Source organism: Halichoerus grypus, chromosome 14 (assembly GCF_964656455.1).
Source record: "Halichoerus grypus chromosome 14, mHalGry1.hap1.1, whole genome shotgun sequence".
Lineage (NCBI taxonomy): Eukaryota > Metazoa > Chordata > Mammalia > Carnivora > Phocidae > Halichoerus > Halichoerus grypus.
Genome location: NC_135725.1, coordinates 5,032,140 through 5,050,841, shown reverse-complemented (window position 1 = coordinate 5,050,841; position 18,702 = coordinate 5,032,140). Strand labels below are relative to the sequence as shown.

At 40.1% G+C, this 18,702-nt stretch overlaps 1 protein-coding gene across 3 annotated transcripts in view; it reads right to left on the bottom strand.

Annotated features, from left to right (window-relative positions):
* LOC118527586 (contactin-associated protein-like 3) overlaps nt 1-18,702 on the bottom strand; it is a 180,533-nt gene that overhangs the window by 77,409 nt on the left and 84,422 nt on the right. For all 3 annotated transcript variants that reach the window (XM_078062282.1, XM_078062284.1, XM_078062283.1), the window contains exons 5-9: nt 16,118-16,321; nt 15,177-15,361; nt 13,944-14,087; nt 9,841-10,102; nt 4,895-5,041 (exon numbers count right to left, since the gene is read on the bottom strand). In XM_078062282.1, the coding sequence (XP_077918408.1) occupies nt 4,895-5,041; nt 9,841-10,102; nt 13,944-14,087; nt 15,177-15,361; nt 16,118-16,321 (942 nt within the window). The remainder of the gene's footprint in view (nt 1-4,894; nt 5,042-9,840; nt 10,103-13,943; nt 14,088-15,176; nt 15,362-16,117; nt 16,322-18,702) is intronic.

Here is an 18,702-nt window from a genome sequence, read left to right as displayed (position 1 = left end):
TCTTGATTTCCACTCAGGTCATGAACTCAGAGTCGTGAGATCGAGCCCCATGTCGGGCTCCATACCGGGCATGGAGTCTGCTTAAGATTCTCTCTCTCCCTCTGTCACTCCCCACCCATCCCTGCTCACACGCACTCTCTTTCTCTAAAAAAATTTTTTTAATAAATAAATAATTAAAAAAAAAATAAATGCAGTACCTAAGTATTCCTGTAAAGAACAAACCCCAACTGAATCCAGTGGTCACAAGGAAATCTTTCTCAAAGTGGAACTTTAAGAAGGAAAGGTCAAACCGTCAAGTAATTCATTGTTCCAGTTATGAGATAGAGGTCAAGAAGCAAGGGGTGCCACGGCCCAAGACGTGTCTAGACCATGAGTCATCCTTTCATCCATGCAGAAGATTGCCTGAAGCCCTGATGGTAAAATAGCAGAGGGTCATTCCTCGATGACCTGATTCAGGATGGACAGTGAAAGTGGACAGGGGATATTTATTGCTGAGTTAACGGAACATGTCCATCACTACGGAAGGAGTCAGAAATTTAAGTACCTCTGAGGATGTTGGAGAAATTGTCACTTTATGTCACGACACCAGAATGGGTCATGAGGTGAGACCTCATTACAGTCATTGGCTCCCTGGTCTGCTAATGTGTCACACACGCAAGGACACTTGAGAGATTCGGAACATAATTTAATATTCCCCAACTCTGCAGTGCAAGTGTGCTATTGAATAGTACAAAGATTCCACAAAAGGAATCCAAAAGAGGGCATCTTTCCACTACCCTCCCTGGCAGGCACCAAAACTCTGTATGATACAGTAGAGTGAAACTGTTGTTGGAAGAACGATTTACAAACAAAGCTCTCACTGAGAAGAAATAGAAAAGGAAAAAGGGAAACCTGCATCACATAGTGCTGACGGGACATATAAAAAGGGCCGCTAATCTGCGAGAGGACCCCCCGTCATGCAAAGAAAGCCACAGAGCCCTGCTCTATGCTTGCTGTCCTGTCATCATTATTGAGATCATCTTCATTAGCTAAAGCGTCCTGGTTTGGACAACAAATTATATGGCCATCCTAACTGTAATAGGAAGACGTACTAGTCTGCCTTTATGGGAAAGCACTGCAACAAAGTGTGACCGACCACATGGTGAGTGGGAACTTGCAATTGAACCTCCATCAGGAGAAACAGAAAGAGGAAGGAGAACCGGTTAGGGAGCGTCTCAGAACATGGGGTATTGATTTCCGAGAATACCAAATATTGCTACAGAGCATGAATTGGATAAAATGAATTTCATTGTTAATCAGATGCATATTGTGGTTCTGGTGGACATTAATTAAGAAGATCATTAAAAAGACACTGGCCTACACCACTCTTGGGATTGGATAAAATAACTCTGACATTGACGTCTTTGGGTCTCAAAGTTTCCACTCAATTTGAAACTGACCTGCCCCCCTTTCCCCAGAACAGAGCTGGGAAGTCCAACGGACCATAGACACAAGGGGCTCTGAACAAGGGAGTCATTACCTGTGCATAAAACTTGTGGATATAGTACATCTATTGAGAATCAGGACTCCATATTCACTGGTCCTAGACCTGCCTCTCCTGCTTTTCCTTGACAACAAATAATACTCATCTTTTTATTTAACATCAGTAAGTTGGTGTGTTTTGGTTTTGTGTGTTTGTTGCAGCCTGGTGAGGGCATTAGTTGAGTTGTTTAAATAGTATATATTCTTCCTCTAGGAGGAAAACATGCTGTTATGTTGGTATAAAATGTACAGTTGACTAAGTTAGTTTGAATCAGTGCCTGGAATTGTTCTGTAGGAATCAACTGGGTATTTACAGCTGAGTTGAGCAGAGGTCATTCTGAATTTATACGTTAGTTATAGATAATGTGCTGTGATTGCAAGATCTTATACTATTTTTGCCACTCAGTGCCAAATTATAATTACAACCAAAAAATAGCACTAAGTGGTAAAGAAAAAAAGTCATTATACTCTCTCATGGGATGTTTAAACTTTGTAATTCTGCTCATCTTAGAAACACTATTTGTTATTCAAAACTATACTAATGAGACAGTTTTTCTGCACATGAACACAATTTTATGAAAATACATAAGAAAAGTCTATTACGTTTTTTTTTTTTTCCAACACATTGCCTCCAAATCTCTAGGGTCCTTCCATAGACCAAAAGCTGGAAACAACCAAAAGTTTGTTTCATTAAGTTGACTATGCATATTAGGAAAGCTTGATAGTTTGTACATAAGGAAAATTTTAAAATCACTGGCAAGATGATTCTTGGCAGCTGTAGAATATTTATCGCATTTTTTATAATAGCAAAAAAAATGGGGCACAATCAAATTGTCGCTCAACAGTAAAATGGGAGGGTGGATTTAATAAGTAAAACATGGTATAATATACATCTAAAACCACAGGGCAGTAAAAATTAATTAACTTTACCTATAAATATTCACAGGTTTGGATCTCAAAAACTAATATAGAACTACAATGATAGCAATAATAATAAAAAGAACACAGAAGAATGCATTAGTGCCCTATTTGTAAAGTTAAAAGCAAGGGAACACAAAACATTATTGTTTAAATTTACCTACATGGATAATAGGTTATAAAGAAAAGCAATACATTAAAAATTACAAACTTTCAGTTGTAAAATAAGTAAGTCATGGGGATGTAATGTACAGCATGGTTAATAATACCTTACTGTAAGTTTAAAAGTTGCTGAGAGTAGATCTTAAAAGTTTCCATCACAAGAAAACATTGTAACTATGTATGGTGATAGATATTAATTAGAGTTATTGTGGGATATTTCCCAATATATACAAACATTGAGTCATTATGCTGTACATCTGAAACTGACATGATGTTACATGTTGATTATATCTGAATTGAAAAATAAAAAGGCAAACAAAGATTAGTAAAAAGGGGGGGCAGGGTAATACTTAACTGGGGGAATGAGAATCTAGAGGAGCAAGGGAAGCTTTAAAAGCATTGCAGTATTTAATTGTGTACACTAGGGGGTTAGCCCATAAATATTCTTTCAAGAAACATGAATAGTATTTTAAAATATATACATATATTACATAGTAACAACTGATTCATATCATATCAACATGTAAATATTTATGGAAAGTACCTATTCTCAGGTAGCTGTGCATTGTACATTTGGAACATGCAGAATGCTCAAATATGAGAGAAGATTCTGTGGTTTTGGAAAGTATTTTTCTTTACTTTTTAATACAAAATAACAAGTATTCTATTTTACATCATTAAACAATACAGCAAGGATTTTTCTTCCTATCCCTTTTAATGCTTCAAAATCTTTTACCTTTAAAGTTATAGCTCCTGGATAAATTCTTCATTTAGTGTTGAAGGAATCTGCTCCTCTGCAAAGCTATAAAAGGTTTAAAAAACTATCTGGGTCAGAAATGCACCATATTTAGCAGGCAAGGAAAGCAAGCAATCCAATCTTTTAATGCTCCTGGCACTACTCCACGTTCACAGTGATGCTTGCTTTAGGGGGCTTGAAAGATTAAACACCCTGATGCACGGTTTGTGTGCTTATTGTCAATTCTTAGGGAGGATTTTATACTTTCTTGTTGGGCTATCAAGTTATCTCCACCATGATTCCAAACTTATTTTGGAAAGAAACAACTATAAAATGCAAAACAGGAATAATATCAAGGATGGCTTCAAGCCAAGATTAGAAATAAGTCTTACAATTGACAGGCCTAAGCTTCTGGTGGCTCAGGATTTTTCACTTGAATGCCTCAGGAATGGAGATTCATTACCCTCAGTAGCTCCCCCTCCCTGGCTGAACGGATCCTGGACAGACTCAGTCCAACATCTACTGAACAGGCAAACACTCCATCTCCTACAGTCCGGAGAGATGGCCTGGTGTTGTCTTGGTAAAGTTCATCACAAAGTAGGGGGTGAACATCAGTAGCCATTAAATTCATTTCTTTCTCTGTGGTATATAAGGGTGCCCTTCTCTACGGACAGTGGGCAACAGAATGCTTCCTAAACTTTAGGGCAACAGACCAGCTGGGGATCTGGGGGAAATGCACATTCTGGTTCAGGAAGTCAGGGGGGCTACGTCTGCATCTGTGACTAGCTTGCACTGCTGGGTCCCGGGCCACACTTGAGGACCTGGGCTCCTCGGGGAGCAGAGTGGCTAACAGAAAGAAGACCACCCACGTGCAGCAAGAAAGTTGTCACATAAAAACCTGAAGAAAAGGTTCTAAGGGTCATTTGGCCTTAGTAAAATACTCTACAGCAAAGTACGAAAGGTAAGAAACAGAGAACAAGGACCCTCAAAGTTGCCGGCATATAGAGTCACCTGGAGAGCATGTTCCCCGGGCTTCAGACCAGAGAAATCAGGATCTCTGGGGATGGAGCTAGGCACTAGCATTGTGGAAGTTTCCCAGGTGACTGCAGTGAAAACAAGTGCTAAATTTAAAACCAATCATAGCAAATGCACATCTAAACAAGTCCACCCATAGACCTGCATTTTAGGCCATAATTTATTGCCTTTGTCCGGGGCACCTGGGTGGCACAGTAGGTTAAGCAACCTACTCTTGGTTTCAGCTCAGGTCATGATCAAGCCCCCTGCTGAGCTCCACACTCAATGGGGAGTCTGCTTGGGATTCTCTCTCCCTCTCCCTCTGTCCCTCCCACTCGTGCTCTCTCTTTCTCTCTAAAATAAACAAATAAATCTTTAAAAAAATGTATTGTCTTTGCTCAACACTCTCATTGACTATAACTGAAAGAGAAAGATCATTCTTCAGTATTAATCTTCATTTAAAATTGTCAGTTGTCTTAGAAGACGGGAGCTGGAAAGACAAGGATGGTTTGATTGCCAACAAAGCCTGTTCCTTTCACTTACCGCCCAAATAATAGATGTCCCCTGAATCAATCTGCCCACGCAGGGAATGAGCCCCAGAGGCTGCCTCACCATCCACCATCACACTCAGATGATTTCCTTTCAATGATAAGGACACTGAATGCCACTGCCCATCACTTAATCCAGCACCTGGAGGTAAACAAAATCAGGTAAAAGAGATTCCTAAAAACCCTATAGATGTTTCTAAACAGAGCCATGCTTGAAAACAATATGATGAAGATCTAAGACCACCTACCAAAGACCACCACAAATTCACCTGAAACCCACCAGGTTATTTAGCTGTATTATTACTATATATAACCTTGGTAGACTATTTAGAAAAATATATCATATATATCAATATAACTCTTCAGAAAAATGTATCAGCAACTTAAGTATTAATAAAACATGAAAATTCCTTGAACAAAATGTAAAGTTAAAATAGTATCACATTAAAGCATGCGTGTATGCATACTCAATCACTGCATAAAATCACTGTCTAAAAATGGACAAAGACTGGTAGGAAATATTCTTAAATATTAACATCAACTTTTGGGTGAGGGAATTGTGTTTGCTTTCATTTTATGTCATTTTTCCATTTTCTGTTTTCCCAAATTTGTTAAGGCACATTCCAGCTATTGTTATGTTATTATTCTGAAAAACTGATATTAGTCCCCCCTAAAGCAGCCACTGTCTCTTGAATCCATGAGGCAAAATATCTATTTTTTTCTTAAAGTGATGGAGTTAGGGCTGGACATGTGGTTGAACCACTGCCCAGTGGCGACCAACTGCATGTGACTTTAGCGTCTCCTGCACACTTCCTGGCCAGGTCTTAATGGAAATCCAATGCTGTGTCATGCAGAAGACAAATCAGTAAATAGTAGGTACCCCAGAGTTTGTTACTTAGTATCTACTAGATTATTTTGTCAAAGCAAATAATCCCTGAGTTTCGGTGAGGAACAATTAAGGGTTTGGTTGTCGTTCTGGTCCTAGGCCAGTCGGGGCTCCGCTCTCTGTGCCCTCAGTATTTATTCACACAGGACTGAGGCTACTGGATGGCCCCATTTCTGCCTCATGGCTGAGAAACAAAGGTATTTGGCAGAATCTTGCTGTGGTTTCTGCTCTGATGTGGTGGATGTCATTCATTCAAAGGTAAGGGATTCCTCCCCTCCACGGGGAGGTCACGGCCACTTCCACACCCACAAAGATACCTGTTGCTCTGAAGGAGCTGAGTGAACAATTAGAATCTTTAGAAATTGTCTTGGCCACCAGGGTAGGAGGTCATAAAGAAACACTTTAGCTCATTTAAAAACAACAAAGTGATAATCGTTTGATTTCTTTGATGTCATGCCTGAGTATGCTCATGAGCCTGCTTGACTCTAATCTGATCATCTTAGGGAACTGTCCCGATATATCAGCCTATACCTCTTACAAATGATAAAGTTACAGACTGCTTAGAGCCGTCTAAGTTTGGAAGTCAACCTGCAAGAATCAGGAGTTATTTTATAGCTCATGGGGGTATTGGCCCCAAAGAAAATATGGCCATGTTTCCGGTAGAAAGTTAACCAGTCATATTTAATTTAATATCAGAGTTTGGCCCAAGTAACCCAATCAACCACGTAAATCCATGTCCCTCAAATGCTCTTCAATATGTCAACTATACTGCAATTAGAAATTAAAATTAAAATACATCTTTTTTGGTTTTGCTTGATCTCTCATCAGTGACGTTGACATGGACTCGAGATCCGCGTGCGTGAGAAATATGTTTCTGACCTGACCCTGAAGGTCATAGACCCTACTGTAAAAATAGCGATACCTTTGTTCTCCTCAGGCTGTGAAATATGAGCGATGGTACTTCCCAGCACACACTTTCAGGGAGGGGACAGTTTTAAAGTCACTAACAGTCACTTCAGCTCTTGGCTGTGTACGCACATTCAGTATGATAAAAATGCCAGACTCTCACTTTCTGTGTCATATTTGTGAAGCCAAAACTGTTCCAAAGACTCAACACTGGTTAGGTTCATGAACAATGATGAGAAAGCCGAGAACAGAATAAGGAGGATTTCGGTGATGACACTGGTCCTGAAGGAAATCCCCCAGCCCTGGAGCTAAAGAAAAGAGCTAAAGCTAAAAAACAAGATTCTGTGAATGTTCCTTCCACTCCTGTCATTCAGTATTGATTTTATTTTATTTTTTTACTTTTTTATTGTTATGTTAATCACCATACATTACATCATTAGTTTTTGATGTAGTGTTCCATGATTCATTGTCTGAGTATAACACCCTGTGCTCCATGCATAGCGTGCCCTCTTTTTTAAAGCTTACATAGCATTATCTGTCAGCATGGTAACCACAGCCGTTTAAAATCTGATATTAAAACCCAGTATTTAATTTGGTGTGTGAAATACTCCCTCCGGCTCCCTCCCCCCCCCCCCGCCACCTACCCATCTGTCTAGGACATAGAGTTATTTCATGGGAGAACTTGCAGAAAACACTCCAGAATATCTCCTTGAACGGGTAATAGATGCCATTTGCCTCTATAATAAAAGACTGTTTTTAATAAAATTGGACATGCTCATTTAAAAGTGAAATGCCTGCACTTACGTTCATTCTCTGTTTCTACCCATTATAATTCTCACCCTTTGTGTTTCTTTTATGTATGTTCTACCCTCCCCGCTTCTGATGGAAGGACGGCATGTCTCCCAGGCATGGGAGACTAAAAGATGGATGGAGAAGGGAGGATTGACTGTTTCTGATTTGCGCTCCTGCCCAGCCCCGCAAAGGTTTCTGGGCGGGGCGGTTGATGGTCGCAGCGTTAGTTTTGGAATCATGAGAACTAAAAGTTACAGAGTGGTTGCTGACTAGCAGGTACTGGGCTGACGGTTCGTAGACACAGCATCATTGCTTCTACCATCGGTCACACTGGTGTCACTTCAAAGACGAGGACCTGAGGCTAGCAGAGAACACAGGTGCCGCTCATGGAGCCCGTCAGCTCTAGCAGCAGAGGCAGGTCTGGAAATGAGCCTGGGAGGTGAGTCCTCTCGCTCACCACCCCCACTGGCTTGTGTCAAATCTATCCTCATGACAGAGAATAATGCCCGGGCAGTTGAGGCCCTTCGGGAAAGGGTGGGGCTGTGTCTTTTCCTGCAGAAAGGGAATGCACGCTTCCTCCCTCCTCCACTGCCCTTCTGTTCCCACCACGCTCCGCAGGCCCAGTTCCATAAAAACACACACACTAGATTATACACCTTTGCACCTTTCTAGATCCCTTCAAAAACATATTGAGGTTAACTATTAGGAAGAAGGATCTAAAAGCTGGAAAAATGCATTTAATGCGATTTACTTTTAAAATTAAAATTTAAACGTAATTTAAAACGTGGTTCTTGGTTTGGTAGGGGCTTTTGTACTTCATACAAGGTTTGAAATGAAAAACCAACTGCAATCTGTCTCGTTTTCCACGTGCTGCTGCACCTCGTTTTACTGGGCTTTTCTTTATGTGCTTTGCAGAGATCACACCTTTTACAAACTGAAGGTTCGTGGCAACTTGCCCAGAGCGTGTCCTCTCAGGAACATTTTTCCAACAGCATCTGCCCACTCTGTGTCTCTGTGTCACAAATCTTTCAAACTTTTTCATTACTATGACATTTGTGATGGTGATCTGTGATCAGTGATTACAACTTGCTAAAAGCTCAGGTAACAGCATTTTTTAGCAATAAAATATTTTTTAATTAAGGTACATATATTTGTTTTTCCAGACATAAAGCTACTGCACATTTAATAGACCACAGTATATTGTAGACATAACTTTTATATGTGCAGGGAAACCAAAAAAATTCATTTAATTTGCTTTATTGCAATATTTGGTCTGGAACCAAACCCAAATATCTCTGAGGCATGCCTGTATTTCAAATGTAAAAAATATCACCCCTCAAATGCTTCTAAAAAAGGCAGCAAGAAAAATTCACCTCTGGTTTGCTTTCGGAAATTAACACATTGCACTGTAAAAGCTTAAAAATCAATGCAATAAAACATTTGTGTAATATTTCAGTGCCGGCCTTCAAAAAAAGTTAAGTAACTCATACCCGTGTGTTGGAAGGGAGAACAGTGTGTACTCACATGAAGCAACAGTAAAACTATCTCTTTTAGTTAATGCGACACGTGGCTTATAAATCTACACAAACCAAGATTGAAGCGATTTCCTAAATCGGACTTGACACTCTTGGCTCTGTTCATTTGTTGAGGTCCACAAGGAAACTCCGTACGCCGGTGGTCAGATTTTTTTCATTTATAAAGAGAAACAGAAAGCTAAGTTTCATTCCCGGCTTTCAATCCCGACCTGGTAACCCTGTGTCAGGCAAGATGTTCTTCCATATTCAACATTCGTGGAATGACACCTGCCTGGGTTTAAATTTTCATCAGCTCAAATGCAAAAGAGTCCCCAGAGTCCAACGATAACATGACTCTGGAAGTCAGTTTAGAAACGTGGGTCCTTCTTGGAAGATGAGCAGAACATTCACCCATAGTTCTAAGAAACTTATCCAAAACAGGGATTCCCAAAGGAAGCAGGAGTGCTCACAAAAAAGGGAAAAATCGTAACTTCAAATATTATGAAGACCAGAGTGTGTATAGGTTCAAAAGACAGTTATAAGAAACCTATTTTCTCAAGAGGATTCAGGCTTAGGCTACTGTGTTCCAGTATTTCAAGTTGACTGCCAATTACTAACCATCAATTTATAAATAAGTTATTTTTTAAACTTTTTGATAGGTATGTGTGATATAGCCAACTTTGTGTCACACTGACTCACACACCAACAGCCTGGAGATACCTAGTTCAAAAGTAAAAGAAATCTAGTTCCTTCTAGAAGGATTACGAATATCTTATTGATTCAGTTGCTCATTTATTGCAGAGATGACGGAAGAACGGTGCAGTCATGGCAAACGCTTATTACCTGCTGTGACGTCCCTCGCCGGATGTCCAGGTTGGGAGAGACTCAGCTTGAGTTTTCCATCATTAAGAACGAGGATGAGAGCCCCTGGCCCGTGTCGAAACTGAGAGGTCAGCAGCAGTCCTGCCCTGTTCCACGTTCGAAACTGGAAAGCGACCGACACCTTGTCCTCTCCAGCGGAGCCCGGCAGAGCCAAGTAACTCCTGGAGCTCAGAAAAGTCACGGGCACAATTTGAGGGTGTGAGCACGAGAAGGACACATTTCCCTGTGGATACAGTGGAAGAGGATTTAGGAAGGGGCAGGAGGGACAACTTTACTTCATTAACAATGGGCTTTCCAAGATTTGCAGTTTCCTATCAACCTTCTAGCAAACTAGGACTTAAGAACTAGGCTCCCCATCCAACTTAAATCCAGATTTATCTGATAGGTCTCTCAAACCACAGCACTGCCCTAACTGGGCAAACGTATTTCTGAGTCTTTTAGGGAAGCTGTGTCTCCTCCATTTCTGGCCATCGGCAAAGGAATCTCTTTCCCAGTCCTCGTGCTGGGCAAGGGATACAACAGAGGAGACAGATATCTTCCCTCAAGGTATTAGACATTTATATCCAGTATGAAGCTCAGCACCAAGAACCACATACTCCGAGAACTTTCCTGCACTCTCCTTGGTTGTGTAAACGTGCTTATAGGTCTGTCACTCAGGTGACATGTACATCTGACTTAGGTGGGCCGCGAGCTTTGACTGATCTGACAGAAAGGATGTGGCCGGCCTGGCCATCCCAAGGGCTGGCTGGCTGCCTCTCTGAAGCTTGCACGGGCCGTGTCAGCCAGTGCATTCACCCAGCCTAATGTCTGACCTGCCTGGCAGGCTGTTGTTATTTTTATTTCATTCTATTTTACAAAAAAACACAACTTTTATCTTTAGATTATGTCTATTGCTCCAGGAGCAAACTTATTTTTAATCACAGTGCTTGGAAAGAAGGAACTTAAGTTCTTAAAGTAACTCCAGTTAAGATCTCTACAAGTGGGGCGCCCGGGTGGCTCAGTCGGTTAAGCGGCTGCCTTCGGCTCAGGTCATGATCCCGGGGTCCTGGGATGGAGCCCCACGTTGGGCTCCCAGCTCAGCAGGGAGCCTGCTTCTCCCTCTCCCTCTGCCTCTCTCCCTGCTTGTGCTCTCTCTCTCTCTCTCTCTCAAGTAAATAAATAAAATCTTAAAGAAAAAAATCTCTACAAGAATTTTTCCTGAGATTGGATAAATTTTCATAAATTCCAGAGGAACATAGGCCCAAACATTGCCCTTCCTCTCCAAAATATATCATGCAAAGAAATACAGTAAGATGGGACTTAAATAGCAGATACCAAAGCATACATATGATAAAAGCACTGTAATCAAGTCAATATGGTATTGGTGTAGGAATAAACACAGCAGCAGAGCCCAATAACTAACCCACAGAAAGACCTGAGAATACATGTCCAGCCAGTATGTAATGAAAGGTATGATTCAACCCTGTGAACAAAGGTTGGGCCTAGTTACTAAATAGTGCAGGCACAAATGGGTACCCATAAGGCATAAAATTTCAACTGATCCACATAAAGGATAAATCCTAGACAATCAAAGACTTAATTTTTTTTCAATTTTAAAATAAGTAAAACCAACTTAAAACTTTTTATGGGAAAATCCATGAGACTATATCTAGAGTCTAGGTTTTCAGAAGCATTCCAAAGCAAGACCGAATATTACAAAGCTATAAAAAAAAATACATAGACACATTGACCACATATAAATAAAAACATTTATATACTCAACATAGCATATCACATTTAATATAAAAGATACAATATATAATATATAATTATAACATGATCTTATATTTAATATAAAATTGATTAATCTGAAAAAATATTTGGATCATGGATGAAAAAGGGTAACCTATCAAACATAAAACTCTCTTATAAATTGGGGCACCTGGGTGGCTCAGTCGGTTGAGTGACCGACTCTTGATTTTGGCTCAGATCATGATCTCAGGGTCCTGAAATTTCTCTCCCTCTGCCCCTCCCCCACGCACGCTCTCTCTCTAAATAAATAAATAATATCTTTAAAAAAAACTCTCATAAATTGACAAGAAAAAAATTAATAAAATTAAAAATGGCAAAAGAATAAGAATCAACAATCACCAGAAAAGCAAATCTAAACAGACAAAAGGTTATTTCATTCATCAGGAGTCAGATAGTAACAATCAGGTATTAGTTCATGTCCACTGAGCTGGCAAGAGCCTGAGAGCTGTCTGACGACATGTGGCTGCTTGAAACGTGAGGGGAGGGCTCTGTCGTACATTGCTAGTGACAAATGTCATGTTACAGGTTTTTCTTGGAAAACAACCCAACAACATTTATTAAAATCGAAAGCTATATAAAACTTTCAACCGGGAAATTCTACATCTGAAACCTTTGCCATCAGAATAAAAGACCCAGTATCTGAAAACAGAGGTGTGATTGCCTATTTGTGGTAAAACAGAAGCAGAAATAAAGCAAACATCTTGATTAGGAGATAACTTTCCTAATGGAACCCTGAGCAGCCATTACAACAGAGAGCTGCAGCTGATGGCTGGAAAGAATTCCTACAAGGCTAGGGGCGCCTGGGTGGCTCAGTCAGTTGAGCGTCTGTCTCTTGATTTTGGCTCAGGTCATGATCTCAGGGTCCTGGATCCAGCCCCGGGACGGACTCTGCGCTGAGTGTGGAGTCTGCTTGAGATCCCCTCTCTTCCTCTCCCTCTGCCCCTCACCCTTCACGCTCTCACTCTCTCTCTCTCTCTCTCTCTCAAATAAATAAATCTTTTTTTAAAAAAAAGCATTTACACAAGGTTTAGCTGAGTTAGAAAATCGAGATGGAGAAAAGCTTACATAAAACAATCCCATTTCTGTAAACGATGCTAGATATGGAGGCATCAATATTCACAATTATGCGTGTGAAGCTGAGGCCACTGATCCGTCGAGAATTCAGTTATAATGAACCAAACATGGAAGGACAGATGCTAGCTTAGTAACACGCCAGCCCGGGTGGAGGGCCTGCAGCCGTGTGGAGAGATGGAAATGTGGCAACACTCCGACAGGGGCTAAGCTGCTTCAAGATAACACACTCCTTACTTGCTGACCTAAGGTCCCAGATCCATAGCAGACAGAGCCCTGGCCTTGACGATAGAAGGACCCGAACTTTCCCAGCTGCCTGACTGAAGCCACATCGACCTTCTGAAAAGCCAGCAACTTTTCTGGTAAAATGTTTTTCTGTTTTAGGTCACACGAATGATTTTACTAACCTCCCTTTGTGTATCTGTGGGCTTTGCCTCCCTTTGCTGAAACAACGAGCATTTCTGCACATCACAAAAGAGGAACTGGAGAGCCCCTGAACACTGAGATAAGGTTTGTGGCCAGCATAATGGAGTCTGCACGTGATCAAGAGACGCTGCAGACCACCGCTCTCCCTTTATTGACGAACTCCTAAACCCCTCTAAAAACCCCTGGCAGAAACCTTGCAGTTGGCCTTTGAACAAGAGTCCACCTTCTCTCCAGTTTGCTGGCCTCAAATTAAATTAAGCTCAAATTCTTTTCCAATCAAAATTCATCTCTGGAGTATTGGCCCTTCGAGCGAGTGACAGGCAGCTGAACTTGGAGTTCAGTAACAGGAGAAAGAAGCAAGAGGAAATCAATCACAAACAGAGACCCTGCACTGAAAAGTCTTTATTCGAACGCACTGTGACATATTTGCAAAAGCATGCATCTGTTTCCATACACGTGTAAAAACTGAGAAACCTGATGGGGATGAAGGGAGGGCACTTGTGATGAGCACCGGGTGATGTATGGAAGTGTTGAATCCCTAAATTGTACACCTGAAACTAATATTTTATGCTGTATGTTAACTAACTGGAACTAAAATTTTAAAAAATTAAATTTAAAAATTAAATTAACTAATTAGTTAATTAAGTCAAATATGAACTAAAAGGCATATATGATTGGCACATCCCCTGCCTTCAGAAGAAACATATTCTAAGACTGGATCAATCAGACAAGCTGCAGTTCCCTTTTCTCTAGACCTTGCATATACACTTTCTTACCATGATGAGGATCTGTGGTTTGTGTTTCTTGGACAATTCAATGACATCCACTCCATTATAGTAGAGATTTTCAAAGCAGCCGTGAAAGTTTTTATGTGGGAATGCCACTGATTTTCCGTGTCCAGGAATCCCTCCAAAGCTGATCTTAGAAAGAAAAAAATGACATAAATAATATTGTTTAATGATTTTCTGATTATCTGCCTAAAACATTTATGCTTAGCAGGTACAGGATAATTGCCTCAAATCTATCTGGCATTATTTTAACATTATCATGTTAATTTCAAGTGAAGTTTTAGATGTCGATGTACCAATGCTTTCTTTATTATATTTAGATAAGTAGGTTAAATACCCCTTCTTGCAATTTGCTACTCAAATGGCTATGTCACTTCAGTTGACGGGGAATATTGTACATTCATTTCCACGGTCACTCTTGATCTGTGTGACAATGCAGCTGACTGTGTTGACATTCTACTTTATAAACCTTTCTAGAACCCAGACTTCAGGGTCCTGGTCTTTGCCATGATGCTGCTGATAGGTTAGAATAATGAAGCCATTGATAATCTCATTCAGGACCAGACTCTCCAGCTGGTCTCCTCTGCTGAGGCCACTTATACTAAATGGATGTTGAAATCCTCCCATTTGCTCTGATAGATGTGCTGAGCAGAACTGGCAGAACAAAAGGTGCACTTCAGTGCAGGTTAGATATGAGGAGGCAACGTGCTGTGAATATGTTGAGCCTGTAAGTATCCCAAGAAACAGTATTTTGAATCGCGTGCTTTTGGCTCGCTTGTTCCTCGAAAATGCAGGTTGGAATATATGTTGATTACTTCTCCAAAGTACCCTAGATTGCTAATTCTGTTTAGGATTGCCCTAAAACACAAAGAAATCTCCGAGGGAAAGGTTCACAGCCAACACCAGATGTAATACAGAAGAACTGTCCGAACAAATGCATTTTCACGTGCCACCTTTCCTACCGATAGCTCTTCGTCTACACATCTCCCAGATTTAGTGACTACTTCCTCTCATGTGAAAACTAACACCTATGAGTGCTACACCGTTTCCACAGTGCACATGTATATCTCCCACCATGCCGACGTCACCCATGGGAAACGTTTCTAAAAAACATTCCAAATTACTAGCAAACGGAATGTCTCTGCGTCGCGGTATTTTCTTAGAAGGTTATGGTGCATTTAAATAATAAAATCTGTAATACTTAAAAAGTCATGTTCACACCTCATAATCAAGATCCAAATAGCTGGACTCGCCCTTTGCCTGGAAATGCTGAGTGTGCCTGTCCACGGTGAAGTTGACATGTGTATTCAGGAGCTCGATGAGGACTGAATGCCAGTGCTGGTCATCCAGCAGGCTGCCCAGGGTGAGGGTCGCACGGGTGTCAGGGGAGGGCAGGTTAGCATGGCCTAGAAGGACAGGAGAAGCAAATGAACCACTCCATCCAACTCAATATGGCTGCCATGTGGGAGGCCAGCACTTCTCCCAATTACTTTCCTTACATCCTTCTATCCCGAGAACTGGTCAGCTGCTTTTATCTTAGCCTTATATACGACCTTCTCTCATTCGTGAATGATTTCTTCTGTTTCATGTTTTTATTATTATTAATTATTGCATTTTCATTTTTCTTAAAAATATCTTCTTCCTAGAACCTCATGTACAGTACTACCTCATAAATTCAGTGACCCACCCTTGTCTTTACAACATTACCAGGTTATTTACTGAACTTCACAATATTACCAGGTTATTTACTGAACCAGGTTATTTACATGTCTTATACAATTATCAAGCTATAAAATTTTTACATGTCTTTATATGTCTTTACATGTCTTACACAATTATCAAGCTATAAAACATGTCTTTACATGTCTTTACATGTCTTATACAATTATCAAGCTATAAAACTTCTTACAGTAACGTATATTCAGGATACATGCATTTTGTCTATAGTACACCTCAACTGTGGAGCGACCATGGTTCCATTTGCCTACACCGTTCTGGTTCACACCTATTGCTTCAGAGTAATTATTTATAGGGTCTTCTTTCTTTCTCAAAAGTGTTCTGTTCAGGATAAATTAACTACTTAACTGTGAAAAACTAAGTATAAAAAGATACTTTCATCTACATAAGCATATTTTCGAAAACACTCACTTATAGTTTCTTACCTGAATTAAGGGATAAGATGAGTTTTCCTTTAACTAACTCCAGGGTGATGTGTTTGCCATTTTGTCCTTCTCTGTGGAGTAGAATCCCATCAGTCTGCCTGGTTTTAAATTTCAAAGAAATAACATCTTTTGTTGGACTCACGGATTTCTGATTAAATGTGTATAGCAAGGAGCTCTTTCCATCAAAATTAACCATCTCAGATCCTACAGCAGGAGACATTAAAAAGTAATCTAAGTATAATACATCTTTACTCATGCACTGAAATGAGCAAGTTGACACAAACACACACAGACATAATACATCTCTGGTTTGTTTAGTACAGAGGGGAAAAAACGGTGCCGCCAATTCTCCCTTGATACCAGTAGTTGAGATCCCTAAACTCCTCTTTGCCTTTTCTGACATTTTCCTTAACATGTATCATCTAGAAATACTTCTGTTGACCAAGCCCAATTGCTTCTGCCTTTGCATTGGCCACTTCTCATCCTGTAAACAATGAAGATCGGTAAAGAAGTTGAAGTCACTCCCCGCCGCATCACATCATGGCTACGAAGCTGCCATTGTCCCTCAGCTTTCTGATAGTCTTATTTTTCCAACTATCAAGGTCACTTGCATTCTCTTTATTGAAAAAGTTATATTTTATCATTAATGTAAAAAGGACATTGGTCAAAGCAATTGAAGACAGAACAAGAGATCCACAAAGGGATTCATATTGCCCAGAAAAATATCTCATATTTTTCATATTTCACAAGTAAAAAGACAAGACATTATTGTGCCTTAAAAAGACAAAATCATATGATTTTACTCATATGTGGAATCTAAAAACAAAAGAAATGAATAAACAAACAGAAAGCAGAATCAGACCTATAAATGCAGAGAACAAACTGGTGGCTATCAAAGGGACGGGGTGGGGGGATGGGTAAAATGGGTGAAGGGGAGTGGCAGGTATGGGCTTCCAGTTATGGAATGAAGAATATAAGTCACGGTATGAAAGGTACAGCTAGGAAATATGGTCAACGATATTGTAATTGAGTTGTATGGGGACACGCGGCAGCTACACTTGTGGGGAGCATCGTATAACCTATAAAGTCATCGAATCACTATGTTGTACACCTGACACTAACGTAACATTGTGTGTACACTGCACTCAAATAAAATTTTTAAAAAGAAAATTTTTAAAAACGTGTATGTGTAATAGATGAAGGTGTAAGAGAAATCCAGTGAAACAGGAAGCTGATGTCTTTTGAGCCAATGATACGATGTTGTTTATTTAACTTCACAAAAGCCTGTGGCTAATGTGCACTGGGACCTGCATTTCATTCAGATGAACCAAAATATTTACAGTAAGCCCTTTATGTTTGCAACTCTAAGGAATTTATTTCATGGGGCCACCTTTTGAAAATTCAGGAGTTTCATTTTGATTTCTATACATGGTGGAAAATACATAAACACGGTAGTGTGTCTAAAAATCATGGAAACAAGCAGTTACTCTTCATTGCATAGTTCAATGAATGTCTGATAAAAACATAACCCTTTGTCAAATTCAAATGATGTCCTTTAGTGTGTCAGATGACAATAAAGTAATGAGAATTTTATAATGAAGGATTTAAATGTTTTCACATTTTACTAGTATAGTTTATCCGCCTGGACGTCACTGAAAGGCAATAGTAATAATTAAGGCTCATTTCTGCAGTTAGTGAAGAAGAAATGTTTGTTCCATGAATGATTTTGTCAGGCTTATTTTGATCAGATCATGCCTGTCCCCAGCTTCCTTGTTGCCACTATTGCTTTGTAAGAGTAACATTGGTCTTCTAGGGATGACGATGTCCTGGTGTGTTGGCTAAGCACAGAATCCTGGGCTCCATCCCAGAGTTGCGACCCTGCTGGCCCGGGGCAGGACCCGAGAATCTGCATTTCTAACGTGTCTCCTAGCGATGTTGATGCTGCTGGTCTGGTGACTACATATCAGAACCACTGCTCTAAAGAACCTAAATTATATTTCCTGGACAGTCCCTCAGGCAAAATGGAGTAGTGAAAAATTTATTGGATTCGTAGAAACACAAAAAGAATGGCCTTGAAACCCTTTTGTTCTCATGTTTTCCTTTTCTCTCCAGTGAGATCACTAACACTTGTACCTAGAACAATCAACCACATGTTAATCATCACATCATATCTTATGAGGTGCATTTAACATGTATTTTGACAGGTTCACTAAGCCTCTAAGGGGTCTGAATTATAATCTAGATATGTCGTCAACTGAATAAAACAAAACCACTTCAAACAATATATCTTGTAGTATTCCTGGTAGTTTCACTAAAATCTTAAATGATAACAAATGTAAGCTCAGTGTAGAGGGTAAACAGAGCACAGATAAAATTCAGGAATTGCTTTTAGAAATCTGGAATGTGAGGTTGCTCCTTCTCTTCATCTGAAATGACCCACATCACTCTGTAGCCTGTACGGCTCCACAAGCTAATTTTTAAAGGTTCTTTAAAAAAAAAAAAAATCGTGGCAGAGATCACAGGTGCCCACAAAGCCAAAAATGTATGCTGTCTGGCCCTTTACAGACGCCTGTCATCCCACACTC